At 37.6% G+C, this 25,954-nt stretch overlaps 1 protein-coding gene and 1 long non-coding RNA gene across 2 annotated transcripts in view; both read right to left on the reverse strand.

Annotated features, from left to right (window-relative positions):
- Positions 1-13,341, reverse strand: part of LOC103668882 (ATP-binding cassette sub-family A member 3-like) — a 160,587-nt gene extending 147,246 nt beyond the window's left edge. Inside the window, exon 1 of the mRNA XM_008697189.2 lies at positions 13,225-13,341. Coding sequence (XP_008695411.2) covers positions 13,225-13,332 — 108 coding nt within the window. The 5' untranslated portion in view covers positions 13,333-13,341. The remainder of the gene's footprint in view (positions 1-13,224) is intronic.
- Positions 13,342-18,967: 5,626 nt separating this feature from the next.
- LOC121103774 overlaps positions 18,968-25,954 on the reverse strand; it is a 19,826-nt gene continuing 12,839 nt past the window's right edge. The window contains exons 2-3 of the long non-coding RNA XR_005836039.1: positions 19,556-19,669; positions 18,968-19,214 (exon numbers count right to left, since the gene is read on the reverse strand). This is a non-coding gene — a long non-coding RNA (uncharacterized LOC121103774). The remainder of the gene's footprint in view (positions 19,215-19,555; positions 19,670-25,954) is intronic.

Genomic DNA, 25,954 nt, shown 5'->3' on the forward strand with positions numbered 1-25,954 from the left:
AAAGAAGTCACAAAGAAATGGTTGCTTACTTTCAATGGTTGTTGTTCGAAATGGTTGTTTTAATATCCAAATATTTTTCTAATTATCTAATGTTTCAATTATCTCATTGTTATCTCTCGCCCCTAACTCTTCACTGTCAAATCAGAGAACAAAACTTCTACTGATTTCAGTCTTTTTAACTTCAATGAGATTTATTTTTTACAACTCAAATAAGAGTTATCCTGGTGAAAATCCATGGCACTTAAAGAATGTGTATTCATACCACTGGTGATAATTACTCTGCAATGTCAATCAATTCAGGGAAACTGAAAATGTTTTCTATATCATCTACTTCTTTACAATTTTTTGTTTAGATGCTCTGTCAACTGCTTGAGAGGATAAGTAATATCTCCATCAACAACTGTGGTATTTCCAATTCTCCCTTTAATTCTGTCACAATTTTTAGTTTCAGTATTTTGAAGCTGTTGATTAGATGCATATAAGTATTTATAATTGTTATTATCTTCTGACCAACTGACCTTTTGTCTTGAAATCTGTTTTATCGGATATGTGTATATCTGCTCCAGCCACTTTGATGGTTATTGTCTTTAATCCACATTTTAAGACTCTTAACGGACAGCCATTCTTCTACACCTTCTCTTTTCTGCCCTCTTCTCTTTATCCATCAGGGACTCTAAATCTACACATAGTTAGAACTCTTTGGTATGCCCCACAGTTCAATGAAATTCAATTTTTATGTTTTCAAACTGAATACATTTTATTGTTGCAAGTTCATTTACTCTTCTTCTGTTATCTTCACATTAAATCTGTCCTGTATTTCTTCCAATTCTAGACTTCATGTTTTATTCCTTTTTTATGGTTTCTAATTCTCTGTACGACTTACGCACTTTTTTCATTGTGCACTTACTTAATTCAAACATTAGAATAGATTCATAATAGCCACCTTACAACCAAGTTCTTATCTGCTAGATTCCCTAATCTGAGTTTTCTTGGAGTCTCGCTTGATACTAGATGAGTACACAAAACCAACTGTAATAGATTACGATTTGATTGGTTTCAGAGCAATAGAGCTACCCTATGACCAAGGAATTGACTTACTGGGTATTTACCCCAAAAGCACACAGACGTAGTGAAAAGAAGGGCCATACGCATCCCAATGTTCATGCAGCATTGTCCACATAGCAAACTGTGGAAGGAGCGTGAGATGCCTCTTCAACAGACGAATGGATAAAGAAGATGTCAGTCCATATTACACAATGGAATATTACTCAACCATCAGAAAGGATGATTACCCAACATTTGCATTAACATGGATGGAACTGGAGGATGATTATGTTAAGTGAAATAAGCAGAGAAAGACAATTATCATATGGTTTCACTTATTTATGGAACATAAGGAATAGCAGGGAGATCATTAGGAGAAGGAAGGGGAAAATGAAGAGGGGACAGAGGGGGAGATGAAACCTATGAGAGACTATGGACTCCAGAGAAACAAAACTGAGGGTTTGTAGAGGGGAGGGAGGGTGGGGATGGGCTAGCCTGATGATGGGTATTAAGGAGGCACCGTGTAGCTGCTTGGAGCACTGCGGTGTACTACGCAAACAATGAATCACGGCAGACACTACATCAAAAGCTAATGACGCATACTGTATGATGAACTAACATATCATAAAAGAAAAAAGAGTAGAAAGACTAGGGCCCTGGGTGAGTTCCACTGGTTAAGCATCTGTGTTTGGCTCAGGTCACGATCCCGGAGTCCCGGATTGCACCCTGTGTTGGGCTCCTGCTCAGTGGGAGTCTGCTTCTCTCTCCTCCCCACTTGTGCTCTCTTATCTCTGTTGCTTATGCTCTCTCAAATAAATAAAAAAATAAAAAATCTTAAAATAAAAGAGTAGACAGACTAATAAGAAAAAGAAATTTTGGGATATTATTTTAAACAGTTTTGGGAAAACTGTTTTCCTTTCTGTGGTAAAAACAATACTGAATCCCTAACACAAACTACATACAAATGTAACTCCTTTCCTCGGGATTAACAACCAAATCATAGAAGGAAAAACCATAAAGAGGAAATAGCAGAATAAATATTTTGAATTTAGAAGTAGGATGGACACTTCTTAAACAAAGGCCCAGAAAAAGGCCATGTGGCCAAAATTGCTACATTACATCAAATAAAAAGATTTCTGCTATTTCAATAAAGGACAGCATAGGTAAAATCAAAAGTTGGGAAAAAAGAGACTTCCAAAAATTTGGAACCAACAATATAGTCTTGAAAATACATGGAACTCCTGAATAAATATAAATCTTTAAATAGATATTTAAATAAAATGTGTGTGTAGATTACTTGAAACTGTGTTCCATGGAGGGATTTTGTTTTAAGTTTTAAAATATCACAAAGTTCATTTGTGGTAAAAAAAAAAAAACTGAAAAATTAAGCATAGCTTCCATTCCTCCCCTGATTCATGTAATAGATAAGATCATCTTAATTTTCTACTCATTTCCTCCCGCCAATCCTTCTTTAGTTAGCTTTGTACCTTGTCCTCCTTTATTTACCTAGCATTCAGTTCCTTCATCCTTCCTTCTCTAACATTTTCCCCAAATATCAAGTATTAGGAGATCTAAGGGGTATATATTAGTCTAGTTCTCAAGTAATGTGCCACTTGAAGTTGAGAAGTGAAATGACAAAATAAAAATCCCAACATCTGAAAAAGTCATTCTCTGAAATATCTTGATCACTTATATAAATTATTAATACATAAATTGTGAAACATAGGCCACAGTCTTATTTGTTCAGCAACAGTATATAACAAAAAACAAAGATAAACTATGAGTATTATCACTTTTGGAGATAAGCATCCACTACCATATTAAGTCATTTCTCCTATTCATGCTAAATATTGTACAATGTGGACTGTGTCTTCACAACTTCCAGAGAAGGTCATACTCCTTCATCTACAATACCAGGTCTTAATGGCCTTTTTGCCGCCTACCTCATTTTTAACAGCTCTTACATGCACTCTCTATTCTAGCTCTATAAATAAAGCAAACAAACCATGTAGGCCATGTAGTTCCCCGAATATGTGGCATCCTTGGGTCCTATATAGTCTCATGATTTTCTTCCACTGCTCCGGAATAATGCCCACCACTCAACTAACTAACTAAATAAATGCATGTATAGATTCAGCTTAATCCTAAGTCTTAAATTCCTTCTTCTTAGTAGACTTCAGTAAAGATTATTTTTTAATGACTGTCTAATAGGTTCATCTATTCTTTTTACTGATTTTATGTTATTTCCAACTTTTGTTCCTTCTGCTAGAATGTGCATAGCTTTTTCTTCTATTAAATATTTGCTAAAGATAAAATCTCGAGATAGTTGGTAAATCCAAATTCCGCATTTAGGGGTTTTCATGTAGATAATTTTCAAAATAAAATCTGAATTAAAAATTACTTGCCAATTTTAAAACTTTTTAGATCAATTCAAAAATTATATATAGACACAAACAGGCAAGTGATGCTGACAAATGAAGGTGTCTGTATTTGAAAACAAAACACTAAACCACAACTAATGTATACGATTGAAAGTAGTTTTGATAAAATATATAATTCAATTTAAAAAAATTACAAGTTAAGAACATATATACAAACACATATATATAGTATAAAAACACACATATAACCATATGTATAGGTTAATATGCAATTGAATAATAAAATAAGGATGTTTAATGATTTGCTCACCCAGGACTTCCTCCATCATCATACAAATCTGCATTCCTCAGGCCTACAGGGGATGAACAGGGAAAGAGTAAGGATGTCTTCCAGCCCAGCCTGTCTGGCCATATCAAAGATCTCTGTATCCTAACAAAACGCAGAGATATTTTACCTAGAAGTAGCAATAGGGAAACAAATCATGCTTAAAAACCATATAAAATCATGAAAATGCACATATTAAAAATAAAGAAAAGTTAAGTCCAAATGGGGAGAGACACATGGTTTGAAATATAAGACTCATCTGACGTCACAGTGATTCTGAACACTTGGAAATGACAGTGACTGAAAGCACAATATAAGTTCTCTGATCATAAGAACATCTAAAAGTTTTCTCAGAATATAGATAGTTCACAAAAAGAAGATATACAAATGGCCCTAAATATATGAAAAGCTTCTCAATGTCATACAATGAAATAAATACAAATTAAATTACAAAGATGTGTTACCCATCACGGGAAAAATCAAAAGCTCAACAACATGCTCTGTCACTGAAGCTGTAGACAAACAGGCACTTTAATACATTGGTTGTGGGATACAAAATGGCACAACTATAATGGAATCGGGCAATGTTTAATAAAACTACATATGCATTTATGGTTTGATTCAGCAATCCTACTTCCAGGAACAGACTTGAATATACACCTCCAACAATATAAAGGAAACATGCACAAGTTTGTTGTAATATTATTTGTGGTAGAAATATATGAACCAACCTAATTGTTCAGACAAAGGAGAGGCGGCACAAAAGGTAGAACCTGTACACGCACAGATAGCTATATATCTGTTCAAGCTACAGAGGAAACAGAAATCATACTGATCATACCAGACAACCTGAAAAGGTAAATGCTTTTCTGCATCTACTGAGGATCATATGGTTCTTATTCTTTCATTAATGTGGTGTATCATGTTCACTGATTTGCAAATATTGAACCATCCCTGCAGCCCAAGAATAAAGCCCACTTGATCGTGGTGAATAATTCTTTTTTCCTTTTTTAAAAACTCTAATTTTAATATTTTGACCATTTCTTTTATTAAAATATATTTTTTATTATGTTAGTCACCATATACTATATCCCTGGTTTTTGACGTAAAGTTCAATGATTCATTAGTTAGTATAACACCCAGTGCACTGTGCAATACGTGCTCCTCCTTACTACCCATCACCGGTCTATCCCATTCCCCCACCCCTTCCCCTCTGAAGCCTTCAGTTTGTTTCTCAGAGTCGATAGTCTCTCATGCTTCATTCCTTCTGATTACTCCCCTTTCTTTATCCATTTCTTCTCCTACCGATCCTCCTAGTTCTTATGTTCCATAGATGAGAGAAATCATATGATAAGTCGTCTTTCTCTGCTTATTTCACTTAGCATTATCTCCTCCAGTGTCGTCCATGTTGCAGCAAATGTTGAGAACTCGTTCTTTCTGGATAGCTGAGTAATATTCCATTGTATATATGGACCACAACTCTTAATCCAGTCATCTTTTGAAGGGCATCTCGGCTCCTTCCACGATTTAGCTATTGTGGACAATGCTGCTATGAACATTGGGGGTGCATATGGCCCTTCTCTCACTACGTCTGTATCTTTGGGGTAAATACCCAGTAGTACAATGGCTAGGTCATCGGGTAGCTCAATTTTAACTTTAAGGGACCTCACACTGTTTTCCAGAGTGGCTGCACTACTTCAGCATTCCCACCAACAACGTAGGAGGGATCCCCTTTCTCCACATCCTCTCCAGCAATTGTTGTTTCTTGCCTTGTCAATTTTTGCCATTCTAACTGGCTAAGGTGGTATCTTAGTGTGGTTTTGATTTGAATTTCCCTGATGGCTAATGATTTTGAACATTTTTTTCGTGTGTCTGTTAGCCATTTGTATGTCCTCATTGAAAAGTGTCTGTTCATATCTTCTGCCCATTTTATGATTTGTTTATTTGTTTCTCGTGTATTGAGTTTGAGAAGTTCTTTGTAGATCTTGGATACCAGTCTTTTATCTGTAGCATCATTTGCAAATATATTCTCCCATTCTGTGGGCTGCCTCTTAGTTTTTTTGACTGTTTCCTTTTTTTTTTTTATCTTGACGAAGTCCCACAAGTTCATTTTATCTTTTGTTTCTCTTTCCTTTGGAGAGGTGTCATGAAAAATGTTGCTGTGGGGGCGCCTGGGTGGCACAGTGGTTAAGCGTCTGCCTTCAGCTCAGGGCGTGATCCTGGGGTTATGGGATCGAGCCCCACATCAGGCTCATTTGTTATGAGCCTGCTTCTTCCTCTCCCACTCCCCCTGCTTGTGTTCCTTCTCTTGCTGGCTGTCTCTATCTCTGTCGAATAAATAAATAAAATCTGAAAAAGGTTGCTGTGGCTGATGTCGTAGAGTTTGCTGCCTCTGCTCTCTTCTAGGATTTTGATGGATTCCTGTCTCACATCGAGGTCTTTCATCCATTTGGAGTTTATCTTTGTGTATGGTGTGAGAGAGTGGTCAAGATTCATTCTTTTGCATGTAGCTGTCCAATTTTCCCAGCACCATTTATTAAAGAGACTGTCTTTTTTCCACTGGATGTTTTTTCCTGCTTTATCAAAGATTAGTTGCCCAAAGAGCCGAGGGTCCATTTCTGGGTTCTCTGTTCTGTTCCATTGGTTTACTGCGATGTCTGTTTTAGTGCCAAATACCATCCTGTCTTTGTGATCACAGCTTTGTAGTAGCTCGAAATCCGGCATTGTGATGCCTCCAGCTTAGTTTTTCCTTTTCAACAGTTCCTGGTGATTCGGGCCTTTTCTGGTTCCATACAATTAAGGACTATTTGTTCCAGTTCTTTGAAAATGTCATTGGTATTTTGCATCGGGACAGCATTGAAAGTGTAGATTGCTCTCGGTAGCATGGATATTCTAAGCTATGTTAAATCTTCGATCCGCAGGCATGGATTATTTTCCATCTTTAGTGTCTTCTTCAATGTCTTTCTTTCAAGAGTGATTTGTAGTTTTTAGAATATAGATCCTTTACATCTCTGGTGTTAATTCCAAGGTAACATATGGTTTTTGGTATTGTAAATGGGATGGATTCCCTAATTTCTCTTCTTCAGTGTCATTGTTCATGTATAGAAATGCAACTGATTTCTGAGCATTGATTTTGTATCCTGCCACATTACTGAATTGCTCTATAACTTCTAATAGTTGGGAGTGGATTCTTCTGGGTTTTCCATATAGAGTATCATGTCATCTGTGAAGAGAGACAGTTTGACTTCTTCTCTGCCGATTTGGATACCTTTGATCCCTTTTGTTGTCTGATTGCTGTTGCAAGGACTTCTAGTACTATGTTGAATAATAGTGGCAGAGGGCATCCTTTCACGTCCCGATCTTAAGGGAAAGGCTTCCAGCTTTTCCCCATTGAGAATGATATTTGATGTAGGCTTTTCATAGATGGTTTTTATGAGATTGAGGAATGTACCCCACCCTACACTCTGAAGGGTTTTAATCAGGAAAGGATGCTGCATTTTGTCAAAGGCTTTTTCTGCATCTATTGAGAGAATCATATGATTTTTGGCTTTTCTCTTGATAAAATCTATCACAGTGATAGGTTTGGGAATGTTGATCCACCTTTGCATCCCAGGGATTAATCCCACTTGGTCATGATGGATAATCCTTTTAATGTACTGTTGATTCTATTAGCAAGGACCTTTTTGATGGGGTCTTTGGCTGGTTTGGGGATCAAGGTAATATTGGCCTCATTGAATGAGTTTGGTAGCTTTCCTTCTGTTTTTATTTTTTGAAATAGCTTTAGGAGAATAGGTATTATTTCTTCTTTGAATGTTTGGTAGAATTCCCTCGGAAATCTGTCAGGCCCTGGCTTTTGTTTTTGCAAGGTTTTTTATCACTGTTTCAATCTCTTCCATAATTAATTGGCCTGTTTAAAAATCAATTTCTTCCTGTTTCAGTCTTGGTAGTTTATAGGCTTCCACGAGTCCTCCATCTCTTCAGATTGGTTATTTATTGGCATAAAACTGTTGATAAAATTTTCTAATAATCTTCCAATTTCATTGGTGTTTGGTTGTGACCTATCCCTTTTCATTTCATAATTTTATTAATTTGTGTCCTTTCTCATTCCTTTGGATAAGTCTTTGGCTTCTGTTTGTCAATTTTATTTGTTCTTTCAAAGAACCAGCTTCTAGTTCTGTTGATCTCCACTGTGCTCCTGGTTTCTAATTCATTGATACCTGCTCTAATCTTGATCAACTGCTTTCTCGTGCGTGGATTAGGCCTGTTCCTCTGTTGCTGTTCCAGCTTCTTGAGGTGAGAATATAAAAACTGCATTTTAGATTTTTCTATTCTTTTGAGTGAGGCTTGGATGGCTATGTATTTTCCCCTTAGGACTGCCTTTGCAGTGTCCCATAGATTTTGGACCATTGTGTTTTCATTCTCGTTGGTCTCCATAAATTGTTTAAATTGATTTTTGATTTCCTGGTTTATTGAATCATTCTTGAACAGGATGGTTCTTAGTTTCCAAGTGTCTGTTTCTTCCAAATTTTTCTTTGTGGTTGAGTTCCAATTTCAAAGCATTGTGGTCTGAGAATATGCAGGGAATAATTTCAGTCTTTTGGTATCGGTTGAGACCTATTTTGTGACCCAGAACATGGTCTATTCTTGAGAATGTTCCATGGGCATTAGAATAGAATGAGTATTCTTTGGTTCTGGGGTGTAGTGTTCTATATATATATATATATGAGGTCCAACTCGTCTAGTATGGTATTCAAAGCTCTTGTTTCTTTGTTGATTTTCTGCTTAGGTGATCAATCTATTGCTGATAGTGGAGTGTTCAGGTCCCCTACTATTAATGTATTATTACCTATATGTCTCTTTGTTCTGGTTAAGAGTTGGCTTGTGTATCTTGCTGCTCCCCTGTTGGGGGCATAGATATTTATAATTGTCAATTCCCCTTGTTGGATACATCCTTTAAGAATAATATAGTGCCTTTCTGTATCTCTAACTATAGTCTTGAGTTTAAAATCCAATCTGTCTGATATGAGAATTTCTACCCCAGCTTTCTTTTGAGGTCCATTGGCATGAAAGATGGTATTCCGTCCCTTTACTTTCAGTCTGGATGTATTTTTACGTCAAAATGAGTCTCTTGTAGATAGCAAATGGATGGGTCATGTGTTTTTATCCAATCTGAACCCTGTGGTATATTATGGGAGCATTTAGGCCATTTACATTGAGACTGATTATTGAGAGGTATGTTTTTAATGATGCCATATTGCCAGTAAAGTCTTTGTTTCCACAGATTGTGACTTTCTGTTCTGCATCACTCTTGGGGCCTTTTTACTTTTATAGAACCCCCCTTAATATCTCCTGTAGAGCTGGTTTCGTGGTTACAAAATTGGTCTGTGACTGGCGATTCTGGAAGGTCTTTATCTCTCCATCAATTCTGAATGACAGCCTTGCTGGATAAAGGATCCTTGGCTGCATGTTTTTCTCTGAAAGAGCTTTAAAAATGCCTCCCAACCCTTTCTCTCATTCCAGGTCTGTGTAGACAGGTCTGACGTAATCCTGATACCTTTGCCTTGGCACATGAGAAATTTCTTTTCCCTGGCCGCTTTCAATACAGTATCCTTGGATCTAATATTTGCGAAATGCACTATGATGTGACGTGGCGTAGGTTTGTCGTGGTTGAGCTTGGGAAGGATCCTCTCTGCCTCTTGGACATGAATGCTTGTTTCCTTTGCTAGATTAGGGAATTTTTCAGCTACAATTTGTTCAAATATCTCTTCTAGACCTCTGTTTTTCTCCACCCCATCAGGGATGCCGATGATTCTGACATTGGAACGTTTCACTGAGTCAGTATCTCTCATAACCTACATTCTTGAGATTGGATTTTTTTGAGCCAAGTTTCTATTTTAGCTTTCTCTTCTACTAACCCATCCGTCAATTCGCCAATTCGTCCTTCTGCCTCATTCACCCTGGCCATCAGAGCATCTAGTTTTGACTGCATTTGATTCATAGCATTTTTAATTTCTGCCAGATTCACTCTCATTTCTGCCCTTAGAGATTCTATATTGTCATTAATATTTTCATTAGTAGTTTTTTCAAGGCTACACATCATCTTGACCATTGTTAATCTGAACTCCGTTTCTGAGAATTTGGTTATATCCATATCCATCAGTTCTGTGGCAGAGGCCACATTTTCTTTGCTGGGGGGGATTTCTCCTTCTCGTCATTCTGATGAGGAGAGGTTGTGGGGTTGCCCAGAGCCCAAATTATTGCCAGGACCCAGGCAGTGTGCACTTGTTTTATAGGGACCTTAGGGATGTGGGCTTCTTGATTTTTCAGCCTGCCTTCTGGGGGAGGGGCCTGCCCCACCGATACTCAGGCAACCCTGTTTGGGTAATGTCTCTGTGTACCCTGTGAGAGGGGATGGGGATGGGCACACTGTGAGCCGGTATTTCCAGGCTTTTGTTCTCTGGCGGCTTTCCCTGGCAGTTTGCTCTGTGTCTTCTGAGAGTCAGAGCAGCAGTAGCCGAATTTCAGCCTCTGTCTCAGAACAGAGGGATCCCAGACCACTCTCCACTGGGGTCTTCTGGAGACTTTAACTCTGTTTCTGTTGGTGCTGCTAAACCCTGCAGCATCCCAGGATGCGCACCCCACAGCCGGCGTTCCAGCCCTCACTTCCAAGGCCAGCACGTCTCTGTCCTTTGTGTTTCTAACACCGCCAGCCACCCCTCCGTGCTCCGGAGCTCCGTTTCAATGTGGTTTGCGCACTCCGGAGCTCTGATTTTCAGTCTGGTCATGTATGTTCCTCAGCTCAAGGTCTCATTCTGCTCTCTGCGGATGCCGGTCCACGAGTCCGCCCGCTCCCCCGTGTAGGTGGCTACTGCTTCCCAGTGCCCGAACGTGGAGGCTCCCTCCCCCTTCCGTTTATCTTCTGGTATATGTGCTTGGATTCACGGCTCCCCGCTTCGTACCTCAATACTCAGCTCTGGATATATTCATTTGTAGAGATCCAGATGTATCTTCCTGCATCTCACGTTGATTCAGTGGGTGTTCAGGATGGTCTGGTACCTATCCTGCTCGTCTCAGGGGACCAGCTGAAAAAGGTGACCCCTACTCCTCTGCCATCTTAACTCTCCCTATGAAGTCTTCTTTAATTTCTTTCAAACAGTGTTGTAGCTTTCAGCGCATACCCCTTGCACTTTTGCGAAATTTATTCTTCAGTATTACATCCTCTGCTCTGTCCATTCTACTATTCAGCCATTCAACTAGTTTTTTATATGTCATTGTATTTTTAAGTTTATAATTTCTTGCTTATAATTTCTGTGTCTTTGGTAAGATTTTCTATTTTTTTCATTTCAAGACAATTTAACATTTTTTATGGTGACTGCTTTGAAATCTTTGTTAGATAATTCCAACCTCTGATTCATCTCTCTGTGTCAGTTGATTATTTTTACTCATTCAAACCATGTTTTTCTTCAAAACAAAGGGAAAAAATGAGAGGGAGAGAGAAAGAGAGGGAGAGGGAGAGAAAGAAATCAAGAAACAGTCTTAATTATAGAGAACAAACTGATGTTATCAGAGAGGAGGTGGGTAGGGGAATGAGTGAAATAAGTGATGAGGATTAAAGATTGTACTTGTGATGAGCACTGAGTAATGTATAGAATTACTGAATCACTATATTGTACACCTGAAAGTAATACAGCATTGTATGTTAACTAACTGGAATTAAAAGAAAAACTTTAAAAAAAGAATATAGAAAAAGAATTAAAAATTTGGCTGCTTTAAAACAGAAAAGTCCAATCATCAAAAGAAAATCTGATCACGACAAAAAAACTGAAAGAAAAGCCACAAACTGGAAAAATATACCTGTAATACATATGAGAGACAAGGGATCCCTATGTAGTATACACACAGAAATTGGTCAATTAATATGTAAAATAGATTTTTTCCATAGAAAACTGGGGGAAAAGTCCAAATGTATACCTCACTAAAGAATAATTCATCACTTAAAACATGGACATACGCTAATCTCATTAGGAACCAAGGAAATGAAAATTAAAGCCAAAGTTGTATATCACTTCACACCTGTGGAATTAGCTAATTCATATCCATGGAATTAGTAAGAGAAACATCTGAAAATATTAAGTTTAATAGTGACAACTTTCAGACACTGTTGCTGGGAGTTTGAATTGGTATCATTATTTCAGAAAACAATTTGGCATTATGTAATACATTTTAAGATGTGACCATGCCCCAGAAATTCTATGTCTAAGCATATATCCAGAATAGCTAATGTTCATAGTAGCACTTTTTCACTAGCATATAAGAAAAAAAAAAGCTGTAAACATCCCGGGTGTCCAGTAGCAGACTTGATAAATAAATTGTGATCTCTTTATATAATGTAATACTATTCTGTAAATAAATGAATCAGAACTCCCCCCAAATTGTGGTTGTCTTGGATCTCCGCATGACAGATCATTTTCTATTTTATCTCGTTCTTTTTGTCATTTATGTTGGGAGACAGGCTCCTATTTAAATCTTGTATTACATAAAGCAGTGAGCCTATTTCAGTTTAGCATACAGGTAGTGGCTAAAATCTAGTACAAATATTTGAGGACACAAGCACAGTCAATTAGTAATGGTAATAAAACTTGAAATCGCACTTAACACACTTTGAGCCAATGCATACTGTTGATCCTAAATCCATTATCAGCATATGGATAATTTTGACTTAGTAGATGGAAGGAAGTTGGTACAGAAGCATGGAGTCATGGAAGGATGGGACTTACAGAAAGAATATATATTATCCTACCAGGGGTTTTATTAATTTTGCCTTCTACTAACATGTATCTGCATTATAAACATAGAACTTGGCTCCATGTCTAGATATTATAGTTGACCACTTATTTCTATCACCACAAGGATAGAATGTCTAACAAGATCTGCTAAGCAGACACCAAGTGCAAGGCACTGTCTTTCTTTTTCCTTAGCGTGGCTACGCTATAATCAGATCCCTTCTTGGTGCTTATGGATGTCCTAGTTCTGAATCAATTTGGCTGAGCCTTAGTGTTTTTTCTAGTCATTTACGAAAGAACTTAAATTCTGTGTTTCATTCAAAGAAAAAGGATTTTTTTTACATGCTTTGTTTCTTGTTAGTGAAAATGCATCTGCTCTGCAGCTTGTTTCACCCCTCTTTGTAGAACTAGAAGCAATGCCTGATTAGTCAAAGTTTTCTGTGAGTCTAAGGCCTTCTGTGTGCAGTTCCTTCCTTATCACAAAGCAACAATTAAAAGCAGAGAAATTAGTTACTCAGATCTGGATTCACATTCTTGCTGTATTGTATACTAGTCGTTTGATCTTGGGAAAATTTGTTGCTTCATCCATAAAACTGGGTTAGTAATAGCAAAGTCATTAAAATTCTAGAAACTGGAAGTGCAACTACTAGAAAGCTATGTATTTAGAAAACTCTAAATACAACATTCTCACCTCAAGTGGTAGAGGGTCACTGCTGCTTTTGAAGTTACAGTAAAAAATGATGGCAGCCAGTACTTTACGAGATCCATAGTCATACTTAATGTACTTCTCAAGCTCCATTTCTGAAGTAAACCCTCGAACTGTAGAGAGGATAAATTGTTCATTACAATGGAAATATCTGATAATTCCTCCTCAGGGGAGATGTATCTTATCCCAATATTGTAAACTTAAAAACACTGTTTTTCAAATATTGGAATCACAACTACTTAATAGATATTGGGGGTTCAAAACAATTTTAGGAATAAAACTTTACTTCAGTTTTAAATAACAATCATCATAACATATACATAAAGCAGAGTCATTAGTCATAAGGGAAATACAAATCAAAATCACAATGGGATACCAATTTACATCCACTGAGATAGTTATAATCAAAAAGACAGATGATAACAAGTGCTGGTGAGAATACAGAAAAAATGGAACTTTCATACACTGCTGATCAGAGTATAAAATAGTACAGCAACTTTAGATAACTTTTGGTAGCCCCTCAAAAAGTTAAACATAGTTACAACATGACATATTCATTCTACTCTCAGTGGAATTCCACCCAAAAGAAATGAAAACATATGTCTACATAAAACTTAGAGACGAATGTTCATAGAAGTATGATTTATAACAGCCAAAAGGTGGAAACAACCCAAATGTCCATCAGCTGATGAAGGATGTGCCAAGTGAATGCAGTATATCCATACAATGGGCTATTACCTGACAATGAAAAGGAATGAAGTATTGATAAAAACTACAACATAGATGAACCTAGAAAACATTATGCTAAGTGAACAAATTCAAATCAAAACCACACTAAGATACCACCTTATGCCAGTTAGAATGGCAAAAATTGACAAGGCAAGAAACAATTGCTGGAGAGGATGTGGAGAAAGGGGATCCCTCCTACGTTGTTGGTGGGAATGCAAGTTGGTACAGCCACTCTGGAAAACAGTGTGGAGGTCCCTTAAAAAGTTAAAAATTGAGCTACCCTACAACACAGCCATTGCACTACTGGGTGTTTACCCCAAAGATACAGACGTAGTGAAGAGAAGGGCCATATGCACCCCAATGTTCATAGCAGCAATGTCCACAATAGCTAAATCGTGGAAGGAGCCAAGAAGCCCTTCAAATGATGACTGGATTAAGAAGTTGTGGTCCATATATACAATGGAATATTACTCAGCCATCAAAAAAGAACGATTTTTCAACATTTGCTGCAACATGGACGGCACTGGAGGAGATAATGCTAAGTGAAATAAGTCAAGCAGAGAAAGACAATTATCATATGGTTTCACTCATTTATGGAACATAAGAAGTAGGAAGATCGGTAGGAGAAGAAAGGGATAAAGAAAGGGGGAGTAAACAGAAGGGGGAATGAAACTTGAGAGACTGTGGACTCTGGGAAACAAACTGAGGGCTTCAGAGTGGAGGGCGGTGGGGGAATGGGATAGGCTGGTGATGGGTAGTAAGGAGGGCATGTATTGCGTGGTGCACTGGGTGTTATGCACACGTTTTAAATCATGGAACTTTATATAAAAAACTAGGGATGTATTGTATGGTGACTAACATAATAAAAAATATTACTATTAACAAAAATAAAATAAAATAAAAAGAAAGTCGCCAGAGAGAAATGATACATTACCGATAAGAAAATAAGGATTCTATTCAAAACAGGATTCTTTTCAAAAACCAAGGAGGTCAAAAGAAATTGATAAATATTTTTTAAATGTTGAGAGGACTGTCAACCCAAAATTTTATCCCAAATGAAAACAATCTTCAGGAATGAAGATGAATTAAAGACTTTCTTAGATGAAGGAAAACAAAAAGAACTCACTGCCGGTAGACCTGCTCGAAAAAATTACTAAAGTTCTTCAGAAAGAAGGAAAATGATAGAAGAGGAAACTTGGAACTTCAAAAACAAAGCTGGGGGCATCACACTGCCTGACTTACAAAGCTATGATCACCAAGACAGCATGGTATTGGCACAAAAACAGACACATAGATCAATGGAACAGAATATAGAGCCTAAAAATGGACCCTCAACTCTATGGTCAACTAATCTTTGACAAATCAGGAAAAAACATCCAGTGGAAAAAAGACAGTCTCTTCAATAAGTGGTGCTGGGAAAATTGGACAGCTACATACAGAAGAATGAAACTTGACCATTCTCTCACACTGTACACAAAGATAAACTCAAAATGGATGAAAGATCTCGATGTGAGACACGAATCCATCAAAATCCTAAAGGAGGACACAGGCAGTAAGCTCTTCGACACTGGCCACAGCAACTTCTTTCAAGACACATCTCCAAAGGCAAGGGAAACAAAAGCAAAAATGAACTTGTGGGACCTCATCAAGATAAAAAGCTTCTGCGCAGGAAAGGAAACAGTCAACAAGATTAGGAGGCAACCCACAGAATGGGAGAAGATATTTGCAAATGACATTACAGATAAAGGGCTGATAGCCAAGTTCTGTAAAGAACTTCTCAAACTCAAAACCCAAAAAACAAATAATCCAGTCAATAAATGGGCAGGAGACATGAACAGATAGTTCTCCAAAGAAAACATACAAATGGCTAACAGCCACAAGAAAAAATGTTCAACATCACTAGCCATCAGAGAAATTCAAATAAAAAATACAGATACCACCTTACACCAGTTAGAATGACTAAAATTAACAACACAGAGAACAACAAATGTTGGCAAGAACGTGGAGAAAGGGGAACACTCTTACACTGTTGGTGGGAATGCAAACTGGTACAGCCCACTTGGAAAACAGTATGGAGGTTCCTCAAAAAGTTAAAAATAGAGCTACCCTATGATCCAGTAATTGTACTCCTGGGTATTTACCCCAAAGATACAGGTGTAGTGAAAAGAAGGGGCACACGCACCCCAATGTTCGTAGCAGCAATGTTCACAATAGCCAAACTGTGGAAGGAGTGGAGATGCCCTTCAACAGATGAATGGGTAAAGAAGTTGTGGTCCATATATACAATGGAATATTACTTAGCCATCAGAAAGGATGAATACCCACTATTTGCACTGACATGGATGGAACTGGAGGGGATTATGTTAAGTGAAATGAGTCAATCAGAGAAAGACAATTATCATGGTTTCACTCATATGTGGAACATAAGGAATAGCACGGAAGACCATAGGGGAAGGGAGGGAGAACTGAGGGGGAAATCAGAGAGGGAGAGAAACCATGAGGGACTCTGGACTCCAGGAAACAAACTGAGGGTTTCAGAGGGGAGGGGAGTTGGGAATGGGGTAGTCAGGTGTTGGGTATTAAGGAAGGCACATGTTGTGATGAGCACTGGGTGTTATATGCAACTGATGAATCATTAAACAGTACATCAAAAAGTAATGATGTACTATATGGCAGCTAACTGAACATAATAAAAAAAAAAGAATAAAGTTACAAACAAGAGCTATGGTAAAATCTGGGTAAATAGTTTTCTTAAGTTCTTTAAAATATGTGCATAAATTACAACTTTCTGATATAGTTTTCAACTCATGTAGATGTGAAAATAAACTAGTAAAATGTTCTAAGTTGATTGTGAAAAATTATGCACGCATATTTTAACCCAAGAGCAACCATTAATATTATATATCAAAAGTCCAATTTTTCATTTTTTTCTTTCATGAATGGTCTTGAAGAATGCTTCAACTAATTCTTTACAAAGTTACAAAGATTTTCTCCTATGTTCTCTCCTAATTGTTTTCTATCATTTTACTTTTAGATCTGTGATCCATTTTGATGTATTTTTTTTTTTTTTTGCCTAAGATGTGAAATTTCATTGTTTTGGCTTCTGATGTCCAATTGTCTAGCACTATTTGTTGAAAAGCTTATCCTTCCACTAATGCAAACAATATTTTGGCGTATTTGTATAGTTCTAGCTCTGTGTTCTCCACAGGTATAACTTGTTTTATTGCACTTTGCAGATTGTGTTTTTTAAAAATTGAAGGTTTGTGGCAACCCTGAGTAAAGCAGGTCTACTGATACCATTTTTCCAATAGCATTTGCTCATTTCATCTATATGTCACATTTTGGTAATTCTTGCAATATTTCAAACTTTTTCATCATTATTATATATTTTTTTAAAGTAAAACATGAACTATGACAATATTAACTGTATGAGGTAAAACGTGAAGTATTTGGTGTATTCCTCCCACTAAACAATGATGCCAGAAGAATTTGCCTGAACCAAAATAATAACTCTACTGGAACATCTTAATTGTACGTCTGGCTACAGTTCAGACTTCCTGGTGTATAGGATTCAAGCCCTCCCTCAGGCAACCCTGCTTTCCTGGCTAACCTGGGAAATGAATGCAGATGACTTAATAGATAATTGGCTTTTTGTAGAAGGCATGGTGCCAGAGAACCAAGGCTTTCCCAGCCGGTTTTTACTACTCAAAACATCTTTGTGTAACACCAACTGCCGTTTGTCAAAGTTTTCCACTACGTACACAACTGTGCATATTTTGAGGAGAATATCTCATTTATTTTAATTTATTAAGATTGAGTTGGAGATCTTTGAACTATCTAAAGAAATATTATATATATATAACACAATATATATATATATTCATAAGTTTATGTGTTCAAAAACAGACCAAAAACTTAACATTTGCTTAAAACACTGGAAGTGACAGTTGTTAAATATATTGAAAGCCTTCCACTTGACTTAGCTATGTTTCATGGGTTTTTTTATTACTTTCCTAATATTTTACCAAATTTTAAATTAGTAGGTAAATTAGAATAATTTAGATTATTGTTTAATATTTTCAAAATTTTCACAGTTGAAACCTACATCATTATTATATTTGTATGATGATATGTGATCAGTGATTATGACTTGCTGAAAGCTCAGATGATGGTTAACATTTTTTAGCAATAAAGTATTTTTAAATTAAGGTATGAATTGCTTTTTTAGACATGATGCTACTGCATACTTAACAGACTACAGTATAGTGTAAACATAACTTTTATATGCATTGGGAAATGAAAAAATTCATTTGACTAGCTTTACTGTGATATTTGCTTTACTGCAATGGTCTGAAACAACCTGCAACATCTCCCTGTGGTACGCCTGTACTATATCACTGATTTATGTGTCTATCCCTCCACCAATACCACACTGTCTTCATAGTTACGTTGCAAGCTTAAACATTGGGAATTTAAAATTGGGAAATTAAAATTTATTTATTTTTTTAAAAAGATTTTATTTATTTATTTGACAGAGAGAGACAGCCAGCGAGAGAGGGAACACAAGCAGGGGGAGTGGGAGAGGAAGAATCAGGCTCTTAGCAGAGGAGCCTGATGCGGGGCTCGATCCCAGAACGCTGGGATCACGCCCTGAGCTGGAGACAGACGCTTAACGACTACGCCACCCAGGCGCCCCAAAGGAAATTAAAATTTAAAATTGTGACTTCTCTAATTTTATTCTTTTAAAAAATTTTTTTTATTATATTATGTTAGTCACCATACAGTACATTCCTGGTTCTTGATGTAAAGTTCGATGATTCATTAGTTGCGTGTAACACCCAGTGCACCATGCAATACGTGCCCTCCCCACTACCCATCACCAGCCTATCCCATCCCCCACCCCCTCCCCTCTGAAGCCCTCAGTTTTATAACACTGCTTTATCTCCACTGAAAAGCAATTTTTTAACTGTTACAGAAAACCTTAATTTCTAACCTTTTACACTGATGTTCAGATTCCTCTTCATGTTCTCAGTGATCTCAGTGACCACATCAATATTAGAAGGCACATAAGTCAATTCCCACTCTTCAGAATTTTTGAGGTAAGAAGGCAAAGTATTGATGGGATGAGAAGTATAATTGTAAGGTCCAACAACCTTTATAGCAGTAAGTGTACGAAATAGCAAAATCATCACTGGAAATACCAGTGCTGTTAAGACTTCCAATGTTAAAGTAAAGAACTGCCTCCTCTAGAAGAGAAACAAAAAGATGGTGTTAATTAATTTAAAGACACATTCAATGCAGATGGATAGTTCTATGGTATTAAACTTCTGCCAGTTTTACTATGGAACAGCCAAGTGCTTCCCAGACTGTCTTGTGCCACTTTCACCCTCATCCCTCCCAACTTTCTTATAAGTCATACTATACTACTGATCAACTCAGTTTTATACATTTGGAAGAACTACCTACAGCTCTGGAATTGATTTTTTCAAAGGTATGTATGTACACACACACACACACACACACACACACATCCTGAACTTCAACAAATGGCCACTTATGAACATTTTACATGGATGCCTTTACCCACCTTTAAGGTAAAATTTTTCCAGAGGAGCACTGAAAATTGGTTCAATGTCAACAAATCCATTTTTCTACAATTCATCTCCAGGGGTAGAGGAAAGATTTCATAATATTAAGTTACCTAATAATGTGAACATCAAACAAATAACAGAATTACTTCTTTCTTCTAATTTTCTTCTTAATCAGCCTCAAATATTGATAACAAGAAAGATTACATATTTGAAATAAAGAAAATCATACTGTTTCCTTTTTTTATTAGGTTACTTAATATTTAATGAGGTTCTAATATATTTAAAATATAAGTAAGATATGGTTCCATTTCTCCAAATGGTTATATACTTGTGAGTATGAGGGCTGAATCCTTTCTTTCACAGAATGATGGTGAGAATGGTTTCACAATGATATATTTAGCCAAATAAAACAGATATGACCATGCAATAAGGAAAATATCCATGAATACACTTAATATAACTATTTGTAATACAAAAAACTTAACAACCCAAAAGGCAACAATGGAATGGCAACTGCACTGTATTCATACAACAGAATATCGAAAATCAAGGACAAGGATGAACTACAATTACACACAGTGTAAATAAACATCCCAATATAGTACTAATCAATGAAAATCAAGTCCAAGAAGAATATGTTCATTTAGCTTAAGTTCAAAAGGTAAAATTTCAGCACACACTGAATAAGAATACATTTACAGGGGGTGCATCGGTGGCTCAGTTGAACATCCAACTCTTGGTTTCGGCTCAGGTCACGATCTCCGGATCTTGGGAGTTGGGCCCCGTGCTCAGCAGGGAGTTCGCTTGAGATTCTCTCTCTCTCCCTCTGCCCCTCCCCTCATTCACTCGCTCTAATAAATAAATAAATCTTTAAAAATATACATTCATAGGAAGTACACTGAAACCTGAAAGGTTTAAATATCTGACTACCTATAGACTGTTTGGAGAGAGGCTTGCAAGTGGCTCTAAATTCCTGGAAATGTTCTTATTTAATAATATAAAAGGATGAGTAGGTATTTCTTTTTTTACTATTATACTTTATATTGTTCATACAATATAGTCTTGTATATGTGTTATATGTAAAGCAAACTTGAAAGTACATAATGTTTTTACACCCAATTCATTCATAATTTATGAAGTGAGAGTCAGACCTGCTTCCTAAAACAATCCTGAAGATACATAGCAGAATATGGGAGATGTAAGTAAAGATAGCTCAAAAATATAGAAAGAAGAGCTGTTTCATAATACCAGCTCTTGGTAGGTTTATTACAACTGGCAGCACTCAATCAGAAGCCAAGAACATAAATCAGATTTCAACAGATGGAGGAGAGAAAACGATGAGAAGGCAGGATAGCATAAAACTACAAGGCATGTTCAGAGAATGGCTGAATTTTTTTGGCTTTCTTGTAGAAGAAGTCTCAGAAATCACTTTAGTGATTACATAGCATTTTTCTTCTTGGCTTTTTTTCTGGATGGATCTATAATGCCAGAATATGAATTTTATAAATTGAACAATTATTAAGATAAGGTGCACATAAAGTCCTTGCACAGAATCCATATAAATGAAATTATATATTATGTACAATATATTTATTTCTGCATGTATCAAATTATATACTAATCATTTACTTCTGCATGTATATATAAAGTTGGATATGAAGGTATACAGTTATACTTTATATAAAGTTATATAACTTATCAGTTATATACTTATTCTATATGCTGAAGATGTAATCTCCATCTTAAGAAAAAGATTGTCCCCAGGTGGCTCCCACAGCACCAGGCTCCCAGTGGCCTCCCAGAAGCCTACCCTCCTAGTGTACTCTGGCACCAGCCAGCTCCCACAGCAGGAGACTACTAGTCCATCCTGATGCCAGCCAGCTTCACAGCACCAAGCTCCTGGTGAGCTCCTAGCTCACCCCAGTGCTGGCCAATTCCATGACCATAGTGGCTCCAGTGGCTCCAAGCTCCCAGTTGGTCCCTATAAACCCAGGTTCCAGGTGGACACCTATGAACTCACGCTGCCAGCTTACTCCAGCACAAGACCTAAATTGCATTCTAGTTCCCAGAGATTTAGGTTTCTGGCCCACCCCACCACCAGACCAGCTTCCATGGACCCAGGTACCCATTCCACCCTAGGGTCATACCAACCCCCGCAGTATCCTGAAGTTATAAACAATCCCTATGGCCCAGGTTCCCAGTTCACCCAAGTGTGAGGCCAGTACCTGTGGCTCCAGTCTCCAGGCTGGCTCCTGTGAAACAAGGCTCCTTACCTGTTTCAGTACAAGACTGGTCCCCGTGGACCTGTTGCTAGGCTCACCACAGTGGTACAAGGTGCTGGGTGGCTCCTGTGGACCCAGGATCTAGTTTTACCCACATAGACTCAGGTCCCAGGTCCATCACCACAGACTCAAGAGTCAGGCCTGCCCCCATAGAGCTGGGCTCTATGGCTGGTCCCCATGCACTTGAATACCAGGCCTTTACAGCTGCTGACCCAGATCAGCCCACGCAGCAGTAGCCCATTTGTGGACACCACCAGATCACCCACCCAAAAACTCTGGACTGGATAACTGGTGAAGGACTTTGCCTGACAAAGCCAGTCTGTAAAGACTGGAAGATGTACCTACTTCTTGAAGTGTCAGACACAGACACAAGGTCACAATGATTATGAATAATCAAGGAAACATAATACCACCAAAGGGGGAAAAAAACACCAATGACTAACCCTAAAAAAAGGAGGTCTATGAAGTGTCTGACAAAGAATTAAAAATAACACTCTTACAGAAATTCAGTGAACCACAAGAAACACACATACACAACTAAATAAAATTAGGAAAACAATACATGAACAAAATGAGAAGTTACATAAAAAAGCAAAAACCCACTACCCCACATCCCACCCCCAAAATCCCACAGTTGAAGAATACAACGACTTAACTCAAGATTTCAACAGAAAGCTTCAACAGCAGACTCAACCAAAAAGAAGAATTGGTGTAGAAGAAGTCATGTCATTGGATTGTCAGAATAGAGAAGGCCCAAAATGGCAGTGTAGGAAGATTCTGAATTCACCTCCTGCCACAGACACACCAATCTACAGCTATATATGGATAATTTCTCTCTAAAAAAACCCTGGAAAGCAGATGAACTACTTTTCACAACAAACGATGAAAAGATCACACTGAAAGGAGTAAAAGAGGCAGAGACAAGGACTCACAAAAAACTCCACTCTGGCATGACAATATACATTGGGGAAGGATCTCACCAGACAGGCACGTCTGTCAGAGGAATAAGGGATTGGTACCCAACATTGGGCACCCTGGCCCCTGAGATCTTCACTGAAGAGATGAGCTCTCAGGATGTCTGGCTTGGAAAATCAATGGGACTGACATCCAGGGGTCCTGAAGTGCTATAAGAAACAGGAAGCCTACAGCAAATATCATTCTCAATGGGGAAAAGCTGGAAGCCTTTCCCTTAAGATCAGGAACATGACAAGGATGCCCACTCTCGCCACTATTATTCAACATAGTACTAGAAGTCCTTGCAACAGCAATCAGACAACAAAAAGGGATCAAAGGTATCCAAATCGGCAAAGAAGAAGTCAAACACTCTTCGCAGATGACATGATACTCTATATGAAAAACCCAGAAGAATCCACTCCCAACTATTAGAAGTTATAGAGCAACTCAGTAATGTGGCGGGATACAAAATCAATGCTCAGAAATCAGTTGCATTTCTATACACGAATAGTGAGACTGAAGAAAGAGAAATTAGGGAATCCATCCCATTTACAATAGCACCAAAACCATACGTTACCTTGGAATTTACTTAACCAGAGACGTAAAGGATCTCTATTCTAGAAACTATAAATCACTCTTGAAAGACATTGAAGAAGACACAAAAAGATGGAAAAATATTCCATGCTCATGGATTGGAAGAATTAACATAGTTAAAATGTCCATGCTACCCAGAGCAATCTACACTTTCAATGCTATCCCGATCAAAATACCGATAACATTTTTCAAAGAACTGGAACAAATAATCCTTAAATTTGTATGGAACCAGAAAAGGTCCCGAATAGCCAAGGAACATTTGAAAAGGAAAAACAAAGCTGGGGGCATCACAATGCTGGATTTCGAGCTGTACTACAAAGCTGTGATCACAAAGACAGCATGGTACTGGCACAAAAACAGACACATAGACCAATGGAACAGAATAGAGAACCCAGAAATGGACCCTCAGATCTTTGGGCAACTAATCTTTGACAAAGCAGGAAAAAACATCCGTTGAAAAAAAGACAGTCTCTTCAATAAATGGTGCTGGGAAAATTGGACAGCTACATGCAAAAGAATGAAACTTGACCACTCTCTCACACCATACACAAAGATAAACTCCAAATGAACGAAAGACCTTGATGTGAGACAGGAATCCATCAAAATCCTAGAGGAGAACATAGGCAGCAACCTCTACGACATCGGCCAAAGCAAACTTTTCATGACACATCTCCAAAGGCAAGAGAAACAAAAGAAAAATGAACTTGTGGGACTTCATCAAGATAAAAAGCTTCTGCACAGCCAAGGAAACAGTCAAAAAAACTAAGAGGCAGCCCACGGAATGGGAGAATATATTTGCAAATGATGCTACAGATAAAAGACTGGTATCCAAGATCTACAAAGAACTTCTCAAACTCAATACACGAGAAACAAATAAACAAATCATAAAATGGGCAGAAAATATGAACACTTTTCCAATGAAGACATACAAATGGCTAACAGACACATGAAAAAATGTTCAAAATCCTTAGCCACAGGGAAATTCAAATCAAACTACACTAAGATACCACCTTACGCCAGTTAGAATGGCAAAAATTGACAAGGCAAGAAACAACAATTGCTGGAGAGGATGTGGAGAAAGGGGATCCCTCCTACATTGTTGGTGGGAATGCAAATTGGTACAGCCACTCTGGAAAACAGTGTGGAGGTCCCTTAAAAAGTTAAAAATTGAGCTACCCTATGATCCAGCCATTGCACTCTGGGTATTTACCCCAAAGATACAGACATAGTGAAGAGAAGGGCCATATGCACCCCAATGTTCATAGCAGCAATGTCCACAATGGCTAAATCTGTGGAAGGAGCCGAATGCCCTTCAACAGATGACTGGATTAAGAAGTTGTGGTCCATATATACAATGGAATATTACTCAGCTATCAGAAAGAACGAGTTCTCAACATTTGCTACAACATGGACAGCACTGGAGGAGATAATGCTAAGTGAAATAAGTCAAGCAGAGAAAGACAACTATCATATGATTTCTCTCATCTATGGAACATAAGAACTAGGATGATCGGTAGGGGAAGGGATAAAGGGATAATCAGAAGGGGGAATAGAGAACATGAGAGACTATGGACTATGAGAAACAAACTGAGGACTTCAGAGGGGAGGGGTGGGGAATGGGATAGACCGGTGATGGGTAGTAAGGAGGGCACGTATTGCATGGTGCACTGGGTGTTACACGCAACTAATGAATCATCGAACTTTACATCAAAAACCAGGGATGTACTGTATGGTGACTAACATAATATAATAAAAAAAATTTTTTAAAAAGGTAGAGTTTTGGATGTGTTCAAATTTAAGTTGCTATCAAATTAAAATAGATTTTTATACAGAGGATTACATATGTGACCCAGCAACCACAAAACAAAAACTTAGAGTAAGAAAATGAAAAAGGAATCTAAACACTTAAAAAAGTCATTGATTGAGAAGAAAAGAGATAAAGAAACAAAGAGAAAACAGAAAACAATTAACAAAATGGCAACAAGTACACACCTATCAATAATTACTTTAAAATAAATGGACAAAATTCTTCAATCAAAAGTCACAGAATGGCTTACTGGATTAAAAAAAATGAGACACACCTACATAATGCCTGCAGGAGGCTCACTTAAGAAGGACAGACAGAATGAGAGTGAAAGGATGGGAAAAGACATTCCATGTAAATGGAAACAAAAAGAAAGCTGATGTAGGTATACTTATATCAGTCAAAACAAAATTTAAGGGCACCCGGCTGGCCTAGTTAGTAGAGCATGCGATCCTTGGTCTTGGGTTTGTGAGTTCGAGACTCATGTTGGGTGTGGAGCCTACTTAAAAGAATAAATAAATAATTTTTAAAAATTCAGCCTTTAAAATGAAAACTATAATAAAAGGCAAAGAGGGTCATTACATAATGATAAAAAATAGTCAATCCAGCAAGGAAAAATAACATTTATAAACATATATACACCCAACATAGGAGCACCAAAATATATAAAGCAAGTATTAACAGACTTAAAGGGGGAAACTGCCAGCAATATAGTAATAGTAGGGGATTTTAACACTCCATGGATAGGTCATCCAGACAGA

Source organism: Ursus maritimus, unplaced genomic scaffold (genome assembly GCF_017311325.1).
Source record: "Ursus maritimus isolate PB19 unplaced genomic scaffold, ASM1731132v1 scaffold_2, whole genome shotgun sequence".
NCBI lineage: Eukaryota > Metazoa > Chordata > Mammalia > Carnivora > Ursidae > Ursus > Ursus maritimus.